The 23,916-nt window shown below is 47.0% G+C and overlaps 2 protein-coding genes across 3 annotated transcripts in view; both read left to right on the top strand.

Annotated features, from left to right (window-relative positions):
- Window positions 1-23,916, top strand: part of kdm5a (lysine demethylase 5A) — a 316,406-nt gene that overhangs the window by 75,023 nt on the left and 217,467 nt on the right. For both annotated transcript variants that reach the window (XM_070900728.1, XM_070900727.1), the window contains exons 6-7: window positions 14,392-14,503; window positions 16,197-16,306. In XM_070900728.1, the coding sequence (XP_070756829.1) occupies window positions 14,392-14,503; window positions 16,197-16,306 (222 nt within the window). The remainder of the gene's footprint in view (window positions 1-14,391; window positions 14,504-16,196; window positions 16,307-23,916) is intronic.
- On the top strand, window positions 18,598-20,524 carry LOC139280920 (uncharacterized). The gene is made up of 3 exons (XM_070900729.1): window positions 18,598-18,792; window positions 18,906-19,068; window positions 19,203-20,524. The coding sequence occupies exons 1-3, from the start codon at window positions 18,682-18,684 to the stop codon at window positions 20,234-20,236; spliced, it is 1,308 nt and encodes a 435-aa protein (XP_070756830.1). The 5' UTR covers window positions 18,598-18,681; the 3' UTR covers window positions 20,237-20,524.

Here is a 23,916-nt window from a genome sequence, read left to right as displayed (position 1 = left end):
TCCAACAAGCGAGAGTCTAACCACTACCCCTTGACATTCAACAGCATTACCATCCCCCACCATCAACATCCTGGGGGTCACCATTGATCAGAAACTTAACTGGACCAGCCACGTAAATACTGTGGCAACAAGAGCAGGTCAGAGGCTGGGTATCCTGCGGCGAGTGTCTCACTTCCTGACGTCCCAAAGCCTGCCTATCATCTACAAGTCAGGACTGTGATGGAATACTCTCCACTTGCCTGGGTGAGTGCAGCTCTAACAACACTCAAGAAGCTCGACACCATCCAGGACAAAGCAGCCCGCTTGATTGGCACCCCATCCACCACCTTCAACATTCACTCCCTCCACCACCGGCGCACCGTGGCTGCAGTGTGTACCATCTACAAGATGCACTGCAGCAACTCGCCAAGGCTTCTTCGGCAACACCTCCCAAACCCATAGCCTCTACCACCTAGAAGGACAAGGGCAGCAGGCGCATGGGAACACCACCACCTCCACGTTCCCTTCCAAGTCACACACCATCCTGAATTGGAAATCTATCGCCGTTCCTTCATCACTGGGTTTAAAAACCTGGAACTCCCTCCCTAACAGCACTGTGAGAGCACTTTCACCACATGGACTGCAGCAGTTCAAGTCGGCAGTGGCTCACCACCACATCAAGTGAATTTTTTTTTAAAAGCTGGTCCTGTGGAAACTGCTGACTAGCCAATGGGGAATTAAAAATCCAAATGGCGCCGCTGCTTGTCACTGGAAATCAAGAAGTCGACACCCATCTTCTTGGCCAGCCCGGGTACTGCACGGACTGAGCAGTACTACCCAAGATGCATGGTGGAGGTGACCACACTGTCTGTATAACTTCCCTGCTCTTTAAAATAGTGCCATGGAATCTTTTACATCCACCTGAGAGAGCAGACGGGGCCTCGGTTTAACGTCTCATTTGAAAGACTCCAACTTCAACAGTGCAGCACCACCACACTGCATTGGAGTGTTGACGTAGATTTTTGTACTCCAGTCTGTGGTTTGGGACTTAAACCAACAACCTTCTGACTCAGGCGAGAGTGCTACCCACTGAGCCAAAGCTGACACATAGTTAATTAAGTTAATTATTTGTTACGGTTTGATCTTTAACAAAAAAATACTGACGTGGATATTAGAATCATAGAATCATAGAAATTTATGGACACTCATAGAAGGAGGCTATGCAGCCCATCGTATTTGTGCCGGCTGAAAAAGAGCTATCCAGCCTAATCCCACTTTCCAGCTCTTGGTCTGTAGCCTTGCAGGTTGCGGCATTTCAAGTGCACATCCAAGTACTTTTAAAATGGTATGAGGGTTTCTGTTTCTACCACCCTTTCAGGCAGTGAGTTCCAGACCCCCACCATCTCCTCAACTCCCCTCTAATCCTTCTACCAAATACTTCAAATCAATGCCCCCTAGTTACTGGCCTCCCTGCTAAGGGAAATAGCTACTTCCTATTCCCGCTCATCTAGGCCCCATATAATTTTGTACACCTCAATTAAATCTCCTCGGCCTCCTCTCTTCCAAAGAAGAAAATAACAGCCTATCCAATCTTTCCTCATAGCTAAAATGTTCTCGTCCTAGCAAATCTCTTCTGTGGTGACCAGAACTGCACGCAGTACTCTAGCTGTGGCCTAACTAGTGTTTTATACAGTTCAAGCATAACCTCCTTGCTCTTGTATTCTGTGCTTCGGCTAATAAAGGCAAGTCTTCTGTATGCCTTCTTAACCACCTTATCTACCTGGCCTGCTACCTTCAGGGATCTGTGGACATGCACGCCAAGGTCATAAAAACATAAGAAATAGGAGCAGGAATAGACCATAAGGCCCCTCGAGCCTGCTTCGCCATTCAATAAGATCATGGCTGATCTGATCATGGACTCGGGTCCACTTCCCTGCCCGCTCCCCATAACCCCTTATCCCCTTATCGTTTAAGAAACTGTCTATTTCTGTCTTAAATTTATTTCATGACCCAGCTTCCACAGATCTTTGAGGCAGCGGATTCCACAGATTCACAATACTCAGAAGAAATTTCTCCTCATCTCAGTTCTAAATGGGCGGCCTCTATTTCTAAGATCATGCCCTCTAGTTCTAGTCTCCTCCTCCAGTGGAAACATCCTCTCTGCATCCACCTTGTCAAGCCCCCTCATAATCTTATACGTTTCGATAAGATCACCCCTCATTCTTCTGAATTCCAATGAGTAGAGGCCCAACCTACTCAGCCTTTCCTCATTAGTCAACCCCCTCATCCCCGGGATCAACCTAGTGAACCTTCTCTGAACTGCCTCCACAGCAAGTATATCCTTTCGTAAATATGGAAACCAAAACTGCACGCAGTTTTCCAGGTGTGGCCTCACCAATACCCTGTACAGCTGTAACAAGACTTCCTTGCTTTTATACTCCATCCTCTTTGCAATAAAGGCCAAAATTCCATTGGCCTTCCTGATCACTTGCTGTACCTGCATACTAACCTTTTGTGTTTCATGCACAAGTACCCCCAGGTCCTATTGTACTGCAACACTTTACAATCTTTCTCCAGTTAAATAATAACTTCTCTTTGATTTTTTTTTTTCTGACCAAGTGTATGACCTCACACTTTCCAACATTATACTCCATCTGCCAAATTTTTGCCCACTCACTTAGCCTGTCTGTCATTTTGCAGATTTTTTGTGTCCTCCTCACACATTGCTTTTCCTCCGATCTTTGTATCGTCAGCAAACTTGGCTACGTTACACTCGGTCCCTTCTTTCAAATCGTTAATATAGATTGTAAATAGTTGGGGTCCCAGTACTGATCCCTGAGGCACCCCACTAGTTACTGATTGCCAACCAGAGAATGAACCATTTATCCCGACTCTCTTTTCTGTTTGTCAGCCAATCCTCTATCCCAACCTTGTGAACTTTTATCTTGTGCAGTAACCTTTTGTGTGGCACCTTCTCAAATGCCTTCTGGAAATCCAAATACATCACATCCACTGGTTCCCCTTTATCCAGCCTGTTTGTTACATCCTCAAAGAGTTCCAGCAAATTTGTCAAACATGACTTCCCCTTCATAAATCCATGCTGACCCTACCTGATCGAATTTTGCTTTTCCAAATGTCCTGCTACTGTTTCTTTCATAATGGATTCCAACATTTTCCCAACCACAGATGTTAGGCTAACTGGTCTATAGTTTCCTGCTTTTTGTCTGCCTCCTTTTTTAAATAGGGACGTTACATTTGCAGTTTTCCAATCTGCTGGGACCTCCCCAGAATCCAAGGAATTTTGGTAAATTATAACCAATGCATCCACTATCCCTGCGGCTACTTCTCTTAAGACCCTCGGATGCAAGCCATCAGGTCCAGGGGATTTATCTGTCTTTAGTCCCATTATCTTACTGAGTACCATCTCCTTAGTGATTGTGATTGTATTAAGTTCCTCTCCCCCTCTTGCCCCTTGACTATCCACTGTTGGGATATTGTTAGTGTCCTCCAATGTAAAGACTGATACAAAATATTTGTTCAGAGTCTGCCATCTCCATGTTCCCAATTACTAATTCCCCGGTCTCGTCCTCGAAGGGACAAACATTTACTTTAGCCACTCTTTTCCTTTTTATATACCTATAGAAACTCTTGCTATCTGTTTTTATATTTTGTGCGAGTTTACTTTCATTGTCTATCTTCCCTTTCTTAATCATTTTTTTAATCATCCTTTGCTGGCTCTTAAAAGCTTCCCAATCTTCTGTCCTCCCACTAGTTTTGGACACTTTGTATGCCCTTGTTTTTAATTGGATACCGTCCTTTATTTCTTTAGTTAGCCAAGGATTGCTTTCATTTCTCTTGCACCCTTTCCTCCTCTCCTCCTCACTGGAATATATTTTTCTTGTGAAATATTTCTTTAAATATACACCGCTGTTCATCAACCGTCCTACACTTTAATCGATTTTCCCAGCCCACTTTATCCAACTCTGCCCTCATACCTTCATATTCTCTTTTATTTAAGCTTAGTACGCTGGTTAGAGATCCAACTTTCTCACCCTCCATCTGAATTTGAAATTCAATCATGCTATGGTCACTCATTCCGAGGGGATCCTTTACTAGGAGATTGTTTATTAATCCTGTCTCATTACACAGGACCAGGTGTAAGATAGCCTGCCCCCTGGTTGGTTCAGTTACAGACTGCTCAAGGAACCCGTCCCTTACGTACTCTGAATTCTTCCTCAAGGCTTCCCTGACCAATTTGATTTGTCCCTTTGTTTCTCTGCACTTCAGTGTCGTACCATTTAATGTGCATTCCCTTGCCTTGTTAGATTTCCCAAATGCATTACCTCACTTCTCCGGATTGAATTCCATTTGCCACTGTTCTGCCTACCTGATCAGTGCACTGATATCTTCCTACAGTCTGCAGCTTTCTTCTTCCACACATTATCAACCACACAGCTGATTTTAGTATAATCTGCCAACAACTTAATCATACCCCTGGCATTCAAGTCTAAATCATTGATATAAAACCACAAAAAGCAGGGGACTTAGCACTGAGCCCTGTGGCACCCCACTGGATACAGCCTTCCAGACACAAACACCCGTCGTCCATTATCCTTTTGTTTCCTGCCTGTGAGCCAATTTTCACTCCAACTTGCCACTTTGCCTTGGATCCCATGGGCTTTTATTTTTCTGACTAATGAGCCATGTGGGACCTTGTCAAAAGCCTTGCTAAAATCCATATACGTTCCATCATACGCAATGATGATGGTCTGAGCCTCTGCTATTTCCTGCCTTTGCTTCTCTTATCAGTGTGGAATACATTTCAATCGGTCCTGGCAATTTATCTACTTTCAAAGATGCTAAACCCCTTAATATTTCCCCTCTCTCTGTTTATCTCATTTAGTATTTCACACTCCTCCTTAACTACAATGTGTGCATCGTCCCTCTCATTTGTGAAAGCAAACATAAAATATTCATTAAGAACCGTACCCATGTCTTCTGCCTTAATACAAAGGTTCCATTTTTGGTCTTTAATAGGCCCTACTCTTTCTCTAGTTATCCTCTTGCTCTTTCTTTATTTATAAAACATCTTTGGGTTTTCCTTGAATTAACTTGCAAATATTTTTTCAGGCCCTCGCTTTGCTTTCCTAATTTCCTTTTTGAATGTCACCCCTGCACTTTCTCTACTCCTCGGCTATCTGCAGTATTTAGCTGTTACCTGACATAGCTTCTCTGGCCTTATCCTACCGAGTATACCCTTTGACATCGAGGGGGCTTTAGATTTAGGAGTGCCATCCTTTTTTTGTGGGAACACATTTGCTATGAACCTTCACTATCTCCTCCATGAACGCCTCCCACTCTTCTGACTCTGATATACCTATCCCACATTATCCCCATGGTAACTGTTAAGTGTCTGCTGTACAGAAAAAACCCTTTCTCTCCAATAAATATTCTAATCTTACCACATTTTAACAGTTGTCTCTCTCTGCTTATATATTTATAACCTGCCCGCGCTCCAGTCCGCAACCTGGACCATGGTGACGTCCAATCCAGTCACCCTCTTCACAGCCGTCGCTCTCCTACACCAGCTCGCACTGTACCTTGAAGTGGTATGCCTCCACACTGCTCCTATGAAGGTCCTGACCTGCTGATGATCCTTGCCGAATGCCGCAGAGGAGGTGCAGCAGAGGAGCGGCGAGGTCGGGGCGAAGGAGTGGTGAAAGATTGCAGAGCGATGTGATTGTGGCCCAGGAGAGGCATGAGTTCGGGGCCCAGAAAAGGCGAGGGCCCAGGGGTAGCACAGGCCAGCCCACACTGCGATGTGTGTGCGCACTAGGTCTGTGCAGCAGAGCTGGTCTCCAGTTGTCTTGGTTAACCGTTGCAACTGGACCAAGACCTAGCTCTGTCAAGCCCGTGTGGTGGCTGGTGTGCACGTTAAAAAAAATCCACACACAGGCATCTTCCACCCTTCAGGATGTAGTTCAGGACCTGGAATATTAGGTTCTTCATTGAAACACCTGTGAACTCATCCCTTTTTGACGTGGAAGCAAGTCATCCTCGATACGTGGGACCGCCGATGTATTTAAAAATATATTTTCATGTAAGTGTTTGAGGGTGCTGCTCCAGTCTTCAATGAATTGGAACTCCTTGTAGCAACCCTCGAACTCCCACCACAAAACTCTCCCCACGATTCTCAAGTTGTCTCATTTCAGATGTTGCTGTTCGTTACTGAGTGGACACATCTTCACATTCTCACCAGTGAATGTTATGGTAGCACAGTGTTTGTCACTGGGTTAGTAATCCAGAGGCCTGGGCTTACGACCCAGAGACATGAGTTCAAATCCCACGAAGACAGCTGTGGAATTTAGAAACATAGAAACATAGAAAATAGGTGCAGGAGTAGGCCATTCGGCCCTTCGAGCCTGCACCGCCATTCAATGAGTTCATGGCTGAACATGTAACTTCAGTACCCCATTCCTGCTTTTTCGCCATAACCCTTGATCCCCTAGTAGTAAGGACTACATTTAACTCCTTTTTGAATATATGTAGTGAATTGGCCTCAACAACTTAAATTCAATTCTGGAATAAAAAGCTAGCATGATGACCATGGAACACTGGATTGTTATAAAACCCCATCTGGTTCACTAATGTCTTCAGGGAAGGAAATCTGCCGCCCTTACTGGTCTGGCCGATATGTGACTGCAGACCCACAGCAATGGGCTGGACTCTTAACTGCTTTTTGAAATGGCCCAGCAAGCCACTTGCATTCAAGAAGATCATCGTCTGGAGGGCAATTGGGGATGGGCGATTAAATGCTTGCCATGCTAGTGACGTCCACATCCCGTGAATTAATTTTAAAAAAAATTAACAAAACCCAGCAGGTTGAATGACGTTTCTTTCAGTGGTTGTACCGGATTGCCTTTGTTTGTGGGAGTGTTCATCTTTGACCGGGTTGTCCAGAAACCAGCTGCAACTCTATTTAGCATTGCGCTCAGGACTAGAATTGGTGGATCGTGTCAGTCTGGTCGCTGGACAATCAGGTGCTGGACTTGCTGCACATCACCTAAAAGAACCAATGCCGATTATTTTTGAAACAATGATGGTTCGCAGTGTGAAAATCCAGGTAAAGGCTGTGCAACACAACAAATACAGTGGGATCTCTTTAGTGATCACTGGTGGTAATGACATGGATATACATCGTCAAATCCCATTTTTATTTGTATTCAGTCTGTACAATTCTCATGGCTTGTGCTGGTCAGGTTTGTGCCGGACTCTGCAAATATTGTATGTTCTTTTTAGTCTTCTTAAATCTCCACTCAAGTCCTCTTCTGACAGGATCAGAAGGTGATAGTCCTCTGATGCTTTGCAGGGCATTTGTCAGCCCAAGCCAGCATTCTGTGCAGGGGCCTGCTCAGCTGTTGCTGCTCAGCTCAGCACTGGCTGCAACTTCAAATGGCTGATGGGTAAATTGTATGAAAAACCTGAAGTACTGTTCAATTCTCTCCTCCCTGGAAGTATTCATAATATTTGGAACTTTTTTCCAAGAATCAAGTTGCTAGCGTTGACCAGCGAGCATCAACCTAAAGATTGCTGCCTTTATTCGGACATTCATATGAATAAAAGCGGATGTTCAGCCAGTCTGCAGACTGTTCAGGTGTCATCACAGGCGGTCCCTCGAGCGAGGATGACTTGCTTCCACGAGTTCACAGGTGTTTCGATGAAGGACCCGCTGTTCCAGTCCTGAACTCCAATTGAGGGGGTGGAAAATGCCTGTGCGTGGATTTTATTTAGCGTCAGAAGGATGAGGGGTGATCTTATAGAAATATTTAAAATAATGAAAGGGGTAGACAAGATAGAGGCAGAGAGGTTGTTTCCACTGGTCGGGGAGACTAGAACTAGGGGCACAGCCTCAAAATACGGGGGAGCCAATTTAAAACCGAGTTGAGAAGAAATTTCTTCTCCCAGAGGGTTGTGAATCTGTGGAATTCTCTGCCCAAGGAAGCAGTTGAGGCTAGCTCATTGTATGTATTCAAATCACAGAGAGATAGATTTTTAACCAATAAGGGAATTAAGCGTTACGGGGAGCGGGCGGGTAAGTGGAGCTGAGTCCACGGCCAGATCAGCCATGATCTTTTTGAATGGCGGAGCAGGCTCGAGGGGCTAGATAGCCTACTCCTGTTCCTAATTCTTATGTTCTTATTATGTTCTTATGTGGTGACCGTTGCACACCAGCCACCACACGGGTTTGACAGAGCTAGGTCTTGGTCCAGTGGCAAGGGTTAACCAAGGTGACCTGGGTTTTGATGATGTCGCCCATCTCAAAATCCTTGGAGCAGCTCGTGCTGGAGGTTGAAGTGATACGCTGCTCCAGCTCTTTTACTTGCCGACCTGCAGAGCTGTTCCCTCGCAGGTCGGGGGGCCACGTATATTCAGGTGTATGACAGCAACCATTGACCAACCACATGCTCCTTACACCATCATTTCAAAGAGAGCCTCAATTGGGGATCTGTTATGGGACATCTTGTTTCATATCTTTACAAATGATCTGGAGCTTGGGTTCACAAGCATGTTTGCAGTTGATGCACAGATGCTGAATGCGATGGACTGCAAAGGAGAACGGGATAAGCCATGAGGATTTGAATATACTTGGGAATTGAGCAGCCAGGTAGTAGATGAAATTCATTGCAAGGCAAAGTGCTTTACACGGGGACAAAAGATCCAGAAACATAGGCCCCAAGTTTTGTGCCGCGGCGAAAACGGCGCACCTCCGAGCTGGGCGCCTGTTTTTCACGCCGAAAACTGCACCTAAAAAAAAGTCCGATATTCTCGAGCTCCTTGGAGCTCGATGTCTGCTTGGCGCGGCGCGCTCTTCGCAGCAGGGGGCGGAGCCTAACACTCGCGCCGATTTTCTAAGTAGCATGGGGCGGGTACAATTTAAATTAGCCTTCGTGGTGCCGGCAACCCTGCGCGTGCGCGCACGCACAGTCTCACACAAACATTGGCACTCGGCCATTTTTAAAAATACTGCAGAAAAAATGAAGATTTGTTTCTCGGACCCCTGCAAAGGCTTGTAATTTAATTTTTTTTGATATTTCTGTGTGTGAGGGAGTGCTTTTAGCAGCACTGCTGAATAAATCACCTGCTGAAATAAGTGAGTTCAGCTTTTCACTGCTAAACTTGCAGAACCGGTGCTGCATTGGTGCATGCAAATTAAGGACTGTGTGTTTGGAGAAATAAGAGTGCCAATTCAACTTTGCAATAATACGTGGTGTTGACAATGCAGCACCCATTCTGCAAATTTAAATATAAAACTGTCGATGTGGCTGCCTCTCCCTGTCCAAATGGCCTCAGTCCCCCTCACAGCTCGAAGGCTGCTGCTGTATCTTTGGCTGCCAGTCAGCCACTGACGCCGCCCCTAAAGCATGGCCGAATGGCCTCAAGAACCTTAATGAGCTGCGTGTGTCCTGCGTTGATTCTTCGGCTGCCGGCCAGCCACTGACGCCGCTGCTATCTCATGGCCGAATGGCCTCGGGTCCGTCCGGTGCTGCTTCTTCGGGGCCAGCCACGAAGAGAATGAAGGCCTGCCTCAAGCACTGCAGCTCAGCTCAAAGCTTGCTGCCGCTGCCGTCGAGACACTGATGCCACACCCCTGCCTGTCTCCAACATGAAAGGCCTGCCTGAAGCACTTTCACACAGGTAGGAACATGGTTTATTTAATCTTTTCTCTGCTTATAAATTTTTATTCAGGTTAGATTTATTTGTATAATATTTGTATAAGTATAACTAAGGATTGATTGTAGAATTTAATGACTTCCCTCCCCCCCACCTCGTTCCCTACGCCTGATTTGTAACCTACGCCTGATTTTCTAAAGTGTAGTCAAGGTTTTTTCGAGTGTACAAAAATCTTCATTTACTCCATTCTAAGTTAGTTTGGAGTAAGTTTTCACTCACGAAACTTTGAAATCGGGCGTAAGTGGCCGGACACACCCCCTTTTGAAAAAAAATTCTGTTCCAAAGTGAAACTGTTCTAACTGACTAGAACTGGAGCAAACTAAGGGCCCAAGTTTCCACATGATTTGCGCCTGATTTTTAGGAGCAACTGGTGGAGAACGGACTATCTTAGAAATCGCAATTCTCCACATTTTTTTTTCTGCAGTTCTAGTCAGGTAGAACAGTTCCACTTTAGAACAGAATTTTTTCTTCAAAAGGGGGCGTGTCCGGCCACTGACGCCTGATTTCAAAGTTTCCACAGTGAAAACGTACTCCAAACTAACTTAGAATGGAGCAAGTGAAGATTTTTGTAGAACTGAAAAAACCTTGTCTACACATTAAAAAATCAGGCACAGGTTACAAATTAGGCGTCCAGAACGAGGTGGGGGGGAGGGGGGGAAGGGAAGTCATTAAATTCTATAATAAATCCTTATTTATACTTATACAAATATTATACAAATAAATCCAACCTGAAGAAAAGATTAAATAAACCATCTTCCTACCTGTGTGAAAGTGCTTCAGCCAGGGAGAATGCTGCACGGGGTGGGGGGGGTGGCGGGGAAGGAGGCAGCCGTTCGTTCCCGCGGAGGTGGGGGGAAGCAGCCAGTGGTTTCCGCGGGGAAGGAGGCAGCCGTTCGTTCCCGCGGGGGGGGGGGGGGCGGGGCGGGAGGCAAACGGCTGCCTCAACTTTCTGAGGCTTCCTGCAGCCTTCTCACTGCTGCAAGAAGCCTCAGTGCTGATGTGCTGATGGCAATGTGCTTTTATTAAAAATTGTTCAAAAATTAAACAGCTACATAGAACTACAAAAATGGCCGAGTGCCAATGTTTCCTTCACACTGCGTGTGCGCGAATGCTCCAACGCGCACGCGCAGCGTTGCCGGCAGGAAAAAAACTAATTTAAATGGTACCCGCCCCCTCCCACTTACAAAATCGGTGCGAGTGTAGGCTCCGCCCCCCTGGACACCGCGCCAAGCACACATGAAGCTGCAGGGCGCTCCAGAATCGCGTGTTTTTTTTCCGGCGCTGTTTTCGGCGCGAAAAACGGGCGCCCAGCTCGGAGGGGCGCCCATTTTTTATCATGTGGAAACTTGGGCCCTAAATGTGGAGAATTCCGATTTCTAAGATACTCCGTTCTACACCAGTTGCTCCTAAAAATCAGGAGCAAATCATGTGGAAACTTGGGGCCATACAGAGGTACTTAAATGGGAAGAAAACAATGTGAGAGATCTTGGGGGTTGTGATTGACCATAAATTGCAACAATGATCAATGTTAAGCCGGAATAGTGAGTTGATCCGACTCTGCTATAAATCATTTGGAATAGAATTATCGAAACTTACAACAAGGAGGCCACTCAGCCCATTGTACCTTGACTGGCTCTTAATACCTGTCCAACTCCGTTTTAAAATTATTTATGGAATCCGCTTCCACCACCTTTTTCAAGTAGTGAGTTCCAGATCCCTCCAACTCTGCTAAAACAATTTCTCCCCATCTCCCTGCTAGATCTTTTGCCGATGTTGAATCTATGACCTCTGGTTATCGACTCACTCACACCTGCCGCAAGCCCAGTCGAGCAGCTCTGTCCTTCAGGAATCAACCGCATCGGTCAGCCACATCGGTCAGCCACATCGTTCAGTCGTGGTGCTGCCAAGCCATTCTTTCTGATGGACATTGAGATCCCCCACCCAGAATCTTCCATTAGCAGAATGATACTGGTTGTACAGATTCATTCCTCATGATATCAAACGGCTGAGCGCAGTGGATACAGCAAAGGCCATGGGCCCCAGCAACATTCTGGCTGTTTGACCCTGAATTGAGCTTTCGACCACATCCGCAGCATAACTAAGAATGTCTATTTCCACTTCCGTAACATCGCTCGTCTCCGTCCTTGCCTCAGCCCATCTGCTGCTGAAGCCCTCATCCAGGCCTTTGTTACTTCTAGACTTGACTATTCCAACGCACTCCTGGCCGGCCTCCCGCATTCTAGCCTATGTAAACTCGGCTGCCCGTGTCCTAACTTGCACCAAGTCCTGCTCACCCATCACCCCCTATGCTCCCTGATCTACATTGGCTTCTGGTTAAGCAACACCTCGATTTCAAAATTCTCATCCTTATTTTCAAATCCCTCTATGGCCTCGCCCCTTCCTATCTCTTTCATCTCCTCCAGCCCTACAACCCGAGATGTCTTCACTTCTCTAATTCTACCCTCTTAAGCATTCCTGATTATAATCACTCAACCTTTGGTGGCTGTGCCTTCTGTTGCCTGGGCCCCAAGCTCTGGAACTCTCTCCCTAAACCGGTCCCCCCCTCTACCCCTCTTTCCTCTTTCAGGATGTTCCTTAAAACATACCTCTTTGACCAGGCATTTGTCACCTGCGCCAATTTCTCCTTGTGGCTCAGTGTCAAATTTTTATCATGTAATACTCCTTGGGATGTTTCACTGCATTAAAGGCGCTATATAAATACAAGTGGTGGTTGTTGTGCTGAAGACTTTTGCTCCAGAACTAGCTGTGCCTCTAGCTCAGCTGTTCGATACCTACCCGATAAAGTGGTAAACTGTCCGACCGTGTCCTGTTCACAAAAAGCAGGTCAAACCCAATCCAGCCAATTACTGCCTCATCAACTAAGTGATGGAAGTTGTCACTGGCAGTGCTGTCAAGCAGCTCTTACTCAGCACCTTAGACAGTCCCTCGGAGTCGAGGATGACTTGCTTCCACACTAATGAGTTCTCCGGTGACTGATGAGTCCAATGCGGGACCTACAGTCTCTGTCACAGGTGGGGCAGACAGTGGTTGAAGGGACGAGTGAGTGGGGGGCTTGGGTTGTCGTGCGCTCCTTGCGCTGTTTGCGCTTGGCTTCCGTGTGCTCCCGATGAAGAGACTCGTGTTTGGAGCCTTCCTGGATGCTTCTCCTCCACTTTGAGCAGTCTTCGGCCAGGGATTCCCAGGTGTCAGTGGGGATGTTGCACTTCTTCGAGGAGGCTTTGAGAGTGTCCTTGCAGCGTTTCCTCTGGCCACCTGGGGCTTGCTTGCCGTGTTGGAGCTCTGAGTAGAGCGCTTGTTTTGGGAGTCTAGTATCAGGCATGTGAACGATATGGCCCGCCCATCGGAGCTGATCGAGCGTGGTCAGTGCTTCGATGCTGAGGATGTTGGGCTGAGCGAGAACACTGACATTGGTGCACCGATCATGCCAATGGATTTGCAGGATTTTGCAGAGGCAGTGCTGGTGGTACTTCTCCGGTGCTTTGAGGTGCCTGCTGTGCATTGTCCATGTCTCTGAAGCGTATAGGAGGGCGGTTATCACTGCTACTCAGTAGACCATGAGCTTGGTGCCGTGTTTGAGGTCCTGGTCTTCAAACATAATCTTCCTCAGGCGACCGAAGGCACACTGAAGGTGGTGTTGGACTTCGTCATCGATGTCTGCCCTTGTTTGACGGGCTCCCGAGGTATGGAAAATGGCCCAGCAGTGAGGCGCAGCGAAGCCCAGCATTGGGGTCGGGGTCCAGGGAAGGAGCAGTAAGGGCCAACAGAGAGGTTGGGAGGCTGACACTGGTTTCTCTGAAACCCAGGGAGAGAATACTTGTGGGAAAGTGGGAGGACAGTAAGAATGTGTGTGTGTGTGCGCACTTGGGCCATGCAGTGGAGCCAGGTCTCCAATCATTGCCATTGGGCCAAAACCGTGTGGTAGCTGGTGTGCAATGGCAAACCCACGTTGAAAGAATTTGCACAGGCATCTTTCACGCTTGCTCACCAATAACCTCAGTTTGGGTTCCATCAGGATCACTTGGCTCCAGACCTCATTACAGCCTTGGTGCAAACCTGGACAAAAGAGCTGAATTTCAGTGAGGTGAGAATGACTGCGCTTGACATCAAGGCAGCATTCGACCATGTGTGGTCACCAAGGAGCCCTCGTAAAATTGAAGTCAATGGGAATTGGGGACATTATAATAGGCTGGAATCATACCTAGCACAAAGGAAGATGGCTGTGTTGTTAGCGAGCCAATCATATCATCGCTGCAGGAGTCCGCAGGGCAGCGTACTTGGCTCAACCATCTACTTCATCAGTGAACCTTTCCTCCATCAGGTCAGAAGTTGATCTGTTCGCTGATGATTGCAAGTGATTAGCTCCATTTGTAATTGCTCAGATAATGAAGCAGTCCATGCCCACATGCAACAAGACCTCGACAATGTCCAGGCTTGGACTGATAATTGGCAAGTAACATTCGTGCCAGACAATGGTCATCTCGAACAAAAGAAAGTCTAACCCCCCCCCCCCCCCAGTGTGTGCACCCGTCTGGGCGTCGGCCCCCAGTGTGTACACCCGTCTGGGCGTCGGCCCCCAGTGTGTGCACCCGTCTGGGCGTCGGCAGCTCACTGATTTTGATGTGATGGTTACAAAAAGATCAACAGTTAATTTCCTTACAGAGTGATCCTTCTGATGACGATTTTGCCCGAAACCCAGAGCTGCGGAAGCTTCAAATCTTCGGTGCTGGACCCAAAATGATGGGCCTGGGACTCCGGATAAAGGACAGAGAGGGTAAGGGGAACAGACATCACCATATCCCTTCATCCAATCCCCCCCCCATTGTTTCTAGACCCCTTTTTGCTGTCTGACGCAGTGTCGGCTACTTGTAAGTTATTCGACAATTCAATTGCCCCTTGAGGCAAAAAATGTTCCATCCAAGTTTGTTTCTTACTGCTGAATCTGGACTGGTATTTGAACCCTTCACTGTAGTCATTAATTTAGATACATTGAGTTCCCCACGTGTACTGGGCTACACAGGCATCAAAAATAGTTGGCAAAACTGCGTCAAAGGGCATGCCAACCCAGTCTGTTAAGGATGATCAGTTTGGGTGTGGCACATACAAAGGTTTGCAAGCAGTTTGTCTGCCTGTCCTCCCTTTAAGGCTGTAAATTATTTGTTTACTTCCCAGTCACCGTTTGGACGTGCACCCTGTCATCGTGTGATGTTCACCCTACTTGCCTTCTGGACCTCGAGCGGGTTGCCTGGATCCTGGGTTTGGGAGAGGTTTGCCTGGACCCCGGGTTTGGGAGCGGTTTGCCTGGATCCCTCCCGGGTTTGGGAGCTGTTTGCCTGGATCTCTCCCGGGTTTGGGAGCGGTTTGCTTGTTTTCCTGGTTTCCTACTAAATCTGGAGCAGGATGGGAGTAAAAAGGGATATTTCAGCATTAAACTTTTTAGTGCATGATTTTGTGGGTGTGGTCTATTGACCCTGTAGTGGATTAACCTGGGGATTGTCCAAGTTAGTGCAGCACTGAGCAAGAGGTAAAATTGAATTGTAATTGAATTTGAGGAAGAATCAGATTGGGTATTGTCTGTTTGTTGTGGGGAGGGAGAAGAGCGTCTGCTTGTTGTAGCAGGAGTCCATTAACCCAGTATGAATACGTGTCGACATGATGCCATCAGAACCTCGGGCTCTGTCAAAGACAAAGTTGAGAGTTTTGCTTCTGAAACCGCTGAACTAAGTAACAATTAGTTTCAGATGGCAAAATTAGTATAGACGACAAAACATTAAGAGAAATTCTGTTTTTTTAAAAAGAAACACGCCTCCCTCCAACCGACCCCAAAACATCTGTGAATAATTGAACACTCCAGACGCTGAGTCCAGATACTAGGCACTGTACTAGCATTTCTTTCTTTTTTTTAGAAAAAAAGTGCACAATTTTCCATTCATTCGATCCCCCAAAACTAAGTGGCTGGTTTAACTATTAGAACGAAATGGCATCATGTCTACACATACTCATACTGGGTTAACGGACTCCTGCTACAATAAGCAGACGCTCTTCTCCCTCTTTCTCATTTCCGTTCTTTCTGCCCACCCCTTGCCGTCCTGTGGTTCTGCACTCATCAGCAGCCCTTTGGTCAATTGGCCATTATTCATGTGTGAACCTTCATGGTGAGTATTGCAGGCTACTTTACCTTGGAGCCCAGCCCAGACCAATCCTGTCCCCGTCTGATGTCCACACATGCACACTCTGCAAAGGTTCCTGGATAGTGATCTTCAGGTGGAACTGTGGCTGAAGTCTCTCTTTCCCAGGAGAGTTGAAGCCACTTAGTGCTTGTGGCATCACCTGGATGAGATCAGCTAATTCAGCACATCCATAAATCAAACCTCATCTGTATGATTCACTTAAAAATATATATATGACATATATAAAATAAAGTTTGTATTTTCTCTTGCACGTTGCTGGGTGCATTTCCCCTTCAGATGAGGAGTTTTCGGTGACTGTGAAGTCGACGGGACATCGGAAGAATGCAGAAATACAGTTGCCTCGCATGCAAATGAGACAGCGGAAAGGTGCCCTGGCTGTTAACTTTGTAAGTTCTGACGTGGGCTGCTGTATAATGGGCTTTTGCAGAGTTGACAAGTTTGTTGTTAAATGCTATTTTTGTTTTTAATTTCCCTTTACTTCTCTCTCTCCCTGGACTCTGTAGACAGGGGGTATTGTGTTGTGATGACTGGAAATGGAAAACTAAATGCTTCACAATCATTGATAGATACTTAATTAGATTTGAATAAAGAAGCAGCCACTCTCCTGAACTACTGTAGTGTTTACCAAAGCTCCTACTGTTTCCTTTTTATATTATTAGTGTTCATCTGATGCCGCTTTAGACCTTCTGATGTCACAATTCACCTCTGCACGGCACTTTCTAAATTCCTTGTAATTATCTTCAGTGCTGTTAATGCTAATTTTATCATATACCTCGGTTTTTTAATTTTAATCTTTCTATTTATCCATCAAATTCTATTGTTTGATGCGCTCCCTTGTCCTCTGTCTACCTCATTTGTTGATCCCGCAACCCGTTTAACTGCGCAGCCCAGTTCATGTGTGCCAGATTCTTGCTCATCTTTGCCACTGGGGAAATGATTTGAACAATTTCTTCCCACCCTAAGCAATCCTACCTTTCTGCCTTGCCCATTCCATCCTGTCGTCTCTCACCTCTCCCATCTCCATAGTCCGCCCCGTAGCTCCCACAAACGTGACGGGCACTTCCTGCAGCCTAGCGGCCAGATCCCTCACCATTTCTCTAACCTCGGCTTTTATTAAAACCACTGTGGATAAAATAAATCAAACAAAATAATAATCAAAACCATCCTGTTATGGTTTCTATGCAAGTATGCCCAAAATCAGTGTTTGAGCCCAAAAACATCAAGATTACAACACTGATTAATCAGATCTCCCGCGTGTGCGCAGTTTCTGCGCACGTGCCCAGCGCCGTGATGCCCCCGAGGCACGAGCAGCCGAGTGCATCCGCCCAGGCCCCACACAGCGCCGGGGTGGGGGGTATCGAGGGGGAGGGAGGGAGGGAGGGAGAGAGATGCAGGTTGGTTGGGTGGGCTTGCGGGGGGGGGGCGGGTGTGCGGGCGCGTGGGGTCATCGAATTACACATTGGAAAGTCGCTCAGAACTTGGGCTGGGCGGTTCCAGTTACACATTCCAGAGGAGCTTCAGGGTGTGGCTTATCCTCCAAGGGGACCAATAAGCGACAGGCCTGGCGAGCCAATCCGAGAATGCATTTCAGCTAGTACTAATAAAACATTAATACTACTTAAAGCACTGACCTTGATATATTATACATTAAAGCATGGAACAATTTATGTTGACTTGCCATGAGCAATGCCAAGGGACATGTGCTTGTATACGTGCACATACGTTGCCCAGTGCGTTTTGTGTTACGCTACACGTCACATACCAGGCAGAAACCTTTGGTGCAAAAACATCTGAAAAAAGAACGTTAGTCTTTTAATTGAGGGTACTTTTAAACTGTATCTGAAACAGGTTTAGATTAAAACGTGTCCCTGGGAATGAAGAGAAAGTCCAGGAGTATTGGGGAGGGAGTTCCAGTGTTTGCAAACATTGAGGGGCGGAGTTGTGCAGCAGTTATTGTCTTTAAGCATTAAGGGGTTAGATGGGCCCAGTCGTATCTACCCTGATATGTCCCAAGCAATTCCAGGCTGTCAGATGGTGCTGGTGCGTTGTTTACACGCACTTTATTCCATGGCTTCTTAAAAGCCCAGTATATACAGCAAGGTGATGGATTGGAGGTAAGAACCATGTTCAGCAGTACTGGGAAGGGAAGGCAGTGGCATATAACAGAACTGGGATGGGGCCCTGGAGTTTGGTGGGGATTTATAATAGTTAATAAGTGTTCTTTTACCCAATGTAACTAGCACAGCTACTCAATTAAAATTTCAACACAAATATTTAATTATGAACAATCTTGGGGCTCAATTTTCCCCAAGCCCGTTTTCTGGCGTATTGCCAGAGTTACGCCAGTTTTTCTAGGCCAGAAATGCGGCAGAAATAATTTTCCAAAGTTTCTCCGATGTATAATTTGAATTTGGTGCCGCGCAGCATGTCCAGTCCCCTCGGGGGGCGGAGCTTGCTGTCTGCGCCGAAAAACGATCCCGCACCTTCTGCGTATGCGCGGGGAAAAGTAACGTTTCTGATGTCGTTCCAATGGACGCGCATGCTCAGTACAGCTCCGAGTTGGCAATCGACCATTGTTAAAGAGCCAGTTGTGTGTGTGAGAACGTTGGGAAAATCGCAGCTGCAGCAATACAAGATGCAAAGTGGTGCAAGGACCAATAATTTCTTACAGGAAGAAGTGGAGGCATTAGTCACTGTGATTGAGAACAGATGGCAGGAGCTGGACACCAGCAGAGGTCACATAAAAGTTCCACCCAAAGAAATGAAGAAACGCTGGAACCAAGTTGCAGAAGATTACTGCGCAGTGGTGACCACCACGAGATCTGGAGGCCAGTGTAAAAAGAAGTGGCAGGACCTTGGTCAAGTAGTTAGTGTAAGTAATATTTTCATTTATTCAATAGAATTGTAATTGTAAATGTGACCATCTGTATGTCCCACCCAGCTGAAAGACACCCTCTCTAAAAAGTTGCCTTTTCATTTTTGCAGAGCAAGGTGACACATAATAAAAGGGAAAGAACTCAAACAGGAGGAGGCCCAGCAACTCTGTACCCACTGACACCCTTGGAAGAGAGGGTCGCTGCTTTTATGGGTTTTGTCTGGAGAAAAGCAACCAGCACTGCACAAGCTGGGTCCACACTCGAGGGAGAGGGTAAGTCCTGCAAATTTATCATGGTCCTTCAAATCAGCCTGCTTCCTGGCCTGCGCTGTGTGAGCCTACTCATACCACCCACCATGCCCCCTCCTCTGCTGCTAACCATTTGTCTGTTCTGTTACATTTTGCAGAACGTGAGGCCAACCCTGACGATGCAGAAGAAGATTCAGACACGGACAAGCCTGAAGAGGAGAACATCTTCCAATCCAACCCTCCGGACCAACATGGGGGGGAGGGGATGGAGCTGGATGAAGCTCCCACTGTTGTACTGACTTTGGAGGAGGTGCCGCTCATTACAGTGACAGCCCCTTCTGTGACTAGTGGTTTGCGTGTTGATAGGACATTCCATGGTTTCACACCTTCCGAGGTTGCGGGTCCAAGTGGTGGGATGCGAGCCACATCCAGGGCCCCACCGTCCCAGGCTGCGGGTCCCAGTGGTGGGGTGCAGCGAGGCACACCCAGGGCCCCACCATCCCAGGCTGCGGGTCCCAGTGATGTCGTGCAGCGAGCCACACCCAGGGCCCCACCATCCCAGGCTGCAGGTCCCAGTGGTGGGGTGCAGCGAGGCACACCCAGGGCCCCACTGTCCCAGGCTGCAGGTCCCAGTGGTGGGGTGCAGCGAGGCACACCCAGGGCCCCACTGTCCCAGGCTGCAGGTCCCAGTGGTGGGGTGCGAGCTGCACCCGTGGGGAGGAGGGGAAGGAGAGCTCGACCGCATTCTCCTGAGGTGCAGGATCTAACAGATGTGGTTCAGATGATGTCATTGACTACGGAGAGCATTGACCTTACCCAGTCACTCCTGGATACCATCAGTGGGGTGAGTGATGAGGTAGCGGGACTGTTGGGAGAAATAACAGCAATGACACGAGAAATGGGAATGACATTCGTGACCATCAGTGAGGGAATAGTGGCCATGAGGGAGGGAATGTCAGAGGTAGTGCAGACCACGTCACTGACCATGAGGGAGGGAATGTTGCAGGTCGTTGAGACACTGTTTGGGTGCATGAGGGACGGCATGTTGGAGTTAGCTGCTGCAATAAGGGAACACACCCAGACCCCGCGCCCATTGACACAATCGACTGTCTCTCCCACTCCAATCCGCACACCAGTCTCTGAAGAGCCCAAAGCCGGGCCCTCCAATTGCCGCCTGGGCCTTCCCAACTAGCCGCCTGACACAGACCCCCCCCCCCCCCACCACCACTAAGTGGTGTGCAGTACCCGAGATGTTAGAAAGAATAAACTTGGTACCAAGCCCAGAAACACTGTGCCACCTCCTGCGAGCAGGGGTGGTGGAGAGACCAAGACCAAGCACAGCGGGTGGTCTTAGAATAAGGGGGAGGAGAGATGGGGGAGTGCAGCCTTTCTTTGCTGCTGCTGTGGTTGTTATTGTTACTGTTGTAACTTTACTCAAATTAAAAGTTTTTTGTAAGTTATGTAAATTTACAAGTTTATAAGTGCAAGTTTTTAAGTGATTAATAAAATTATTCTTGTATCAAACTTTACTTTAAGTTAAGTTGTAAACTTTTGAACAAAATATATTTTACATTAAAACTGAATTGTGTTCCATCAACACAACACAACACAACATTATGGAACATCTCCAAACAGTAAACATGTCTCTGTGAAATAGTTGTCGCTGAGCCCTCGGGCATCATTAAAGTGTTCACGGATGAGCTGCTGGCGCAAGGCTCGAGCAATTGTTAAAGGGGCACGATGGCCCTCCCTCCTCCGCCGTCGTGCTCCAGACTCAGGCACTTACACGGCTTCCTGCTCGTCCTGATCATTGGGAGAACGCCAAACCGCTTTCTTCTTCATTATCAACCACACAAACAAAGTTTGCATCATCTTCAAATGTATTAATCATACCCCTTACATTCAAGTCGAAATCATTGATATATGCACAAAAAGCAAGGGACCCAGTACTGAGCCCTGCGGAACCCCCACTAGAAACATCCTTCCAGTCAAAAAAACACCCATCAACCATTACCCTTTGCTTCCTGCCTCTGAGTCAATTTTGGATCCAACTTGCCACTTTGCCTTGGATTCCATGGGCTTAGACTGGTCACAAAAGTGAGTCACTTGGGAACTTGTCAAAAGCCTTGCTAAAGTCCATATACACTACATCATACGCACTGCCCTCATTGACCCTCCTGGTTATCTGCTCTCAAAATTCAGTCGTTAGTTCAACACGATCATCCCTTAACAAATCCATGCTGGCTGTTCTTCATTAATCTGTGTCTTTCTAAATGAAGGCTAATACTGTCCCTCAGGATTTTTTCCAATTTTCCCAGCACCGAGTTTAAGCTGACTGGCCTGCAATTATTCGGTCTGTCCCTTTTTCCCTTTTTAAACATTGCATTGACTTTTCTCGTTGGATATCTATGGCAAGGACGGGTGGGCGAGTGGAAGGAAGAAGCGTGGAAGAGCAATAATGGTAGGGGATTCGATAGTTAGGGGAGCAGACAAGCGTTTCTGTGGCCACAGACATGACTCGAGAATTGTATGTTGCCTCCCTGATGCCAGGGTCCGGGATGTCTCTGAGCGGCTGCAGGACATTCTAGGGCGATGGGGGGGGGAAAGAAAGGGTGAACTCTAGAGGTAGTGGTCCATATCGGCACCAATGCCATAGGGAGAAGGAGGGATGAGGTCCTGCAGCCAGATTTCAGAGCGCTAGGAGAGAGATTGAAAAGCAGGACCTAAAAGCTAGTAATCTCCAGATTACTTCCGGTGCCACGAGCTAGTGAGTACAGAAATAGGAGGATTGAGCAGATGAATGCATGGCTGGAGAGATGGTGTAGGAGGAATTGGGACCGTTTCTGGGGGAGGTGGGACCTGTACAAGCCGGACGGGTTGCACCTCAACAGAGCCGGGACCAATATCCTCGCGGGGGGGTTTGCTAGTGCTGTTGGGGAGGGTGGCAAAATGGCCGACTCCTGCTCCTATTTCTTAAAAAGGAGAGGGGATTGCAGAAGAAACAGTTACCGTTGTGAGGAGAGATAATTTAACATAAGAACATAAGAAATAGGAGCAGGAGTAGGCCATATGGCCTCTCGAGCCTGCTCCGCCATTTAATACGATCATGGATTCTGGTCCACTTCCCTGCCTGCTCCCCATAACGCCTTATCCCCTTATTGATTAAGAAACTGTCTATCTCTGTCTTAAATTTATTCAATGTCCCAGCTTCCACAGCTCTCTGAGGTAGCGAATTCCACAGATTTACAACCCTCTGAAAAGAAATTCCTCCTCCATCTCAGTTTTAAATTGGTGGCCCCTTATTCTAAGATTATGCCCCCTAGTTCTAGTCTCCCCTACCAGTGGAAGCATCCTCTCTGCATCCTTGCCAAGCCCCCTCATAATATTATACATTTCGATAAGATCACCTCTCATTCTTCTGAATTCCAATGAGTAGTGGCCCAACCTCCTCAACCTTTCCTCATAAGTCAACCCCCCTAGACGGATCATCAAATGAGGCCATATGGGTTGAATTGAAAAGGAGAAAAGGGGCAAAGTGCTGCAGTACAACAGGACCTGCATGAAACACAAAAGGTTAGTATGCAAGTAGAGCAAGTGATCAGGAAGGCCAATGGAATCTTGGCCTTTGTTGCAAAGGGGATGGAGTATAAAAGCAGGGAAGTCTTGCTACAGTTATACAGGGTATTGGTGAGGCCACACCTGGAATACTGCATACAGTTTTGGTTTCCATATTTACAAAAAGATACGCTTGCTTTGGAGGCAGTTCAGAGAAGGTTCACTAGGTTGATTCCGGGGATGAGGGGGTTGACTTATGAGAAAAGGTTGAGTAGGTTGGGCCTCTACTCATTGGAATTCAAAAGAATGAGAGGTGATCTTATAGAAACGTATAAGATTATGAGGGGCTTGACAAGGTGGATGCAGAGAGGATGTTTCCATTGATGCGGGAGACTAGAACTAGAGGGCATAATCTTAGAATAAGGGGCTGCCCATTTAAAACTGAAATGAGGAGGAATTTTTTCTCTCAGGGTTGTAAATCTGTGGCATTTGCTGCCTCAGAGAGCTGTGGAAGCTGGGACATTGAATAAATTTAAGACAGAAATCGTTAGGGGTTATGGGGAGCGGGCGGGGAAGTGGAGCTGAATCCATGATCAGATCAGCCATGACAGTATTAAATGGTGGAGCAGTCTTGAGGGGCTGTATGGCCTACTCCTGCTCCTATTTCTTATATTCTTATGGGCCATCAGACAGCTGGGAGTGTATTATCGACCTCCAAACAGTCAAAGAGATAGAAGAGCAAATATGTAGGCAAATTTCTGAGGTATGAAAACAATAGGGCAGTAATAGTAGGCGATTTCAACTAATATTAACTGGGATAAAATTAGTGGGAAAGGTATAGAGGGTGCGGAATTCCTAAAATGCATTATTCTTTTCCATAACTACCCTAAATCTAACTGATTTATGATCACTAGCACCAAAATGCTCTCCCATTGATGCCCCTTTTTTAGCCAGTATGTAGTAAGCCCAACAAGGGAGGGGGTGGTTCTGGACTTAGTTTTAGGGACTGAAGCTGGGCAGGTGGAAGGGGCATCAATGGGAGAGCATTTTGGTGCTAGTGATCATAAATCAGTTAGATTTAGGGTAGTTATGGAAAAGAATAAAGATAGACTAGGAATAAAAGTTCTCAATTGGGGGAAAGCCAATTTTACTGAGCTGAGTTGTGAGTTAGTCAAAGTGGACTGGAAACAGCTACTGAAAGGTGTCAGCAGTGGGAGGCCTTCAAGATCGAGATCCGGAGGGTTCAGAACAAGTATGTTCCCTTAAAGAACAAGGGTGGGACTAACAAATCGAGAGCCCCGGGATGCCGAGGGGCAT

This window comes from Pristiophorus japonicus, chromosome 15, assembly GCF_044704955.1.
Source record: "Pristiophorus japonicus isolate sPriJap1 chromosome 15, sPriJap1.hap1, whole genome shotgun sequence".
NCBI lineage: Eukaryota > Metazoa > Chordata > Chondrichthyes > Pristiophoridae > Pristiophorus > Pristiophorus japonicus.
This window is presented reverse-complemented; position numbering and strand designations above follow the sequence as displayed.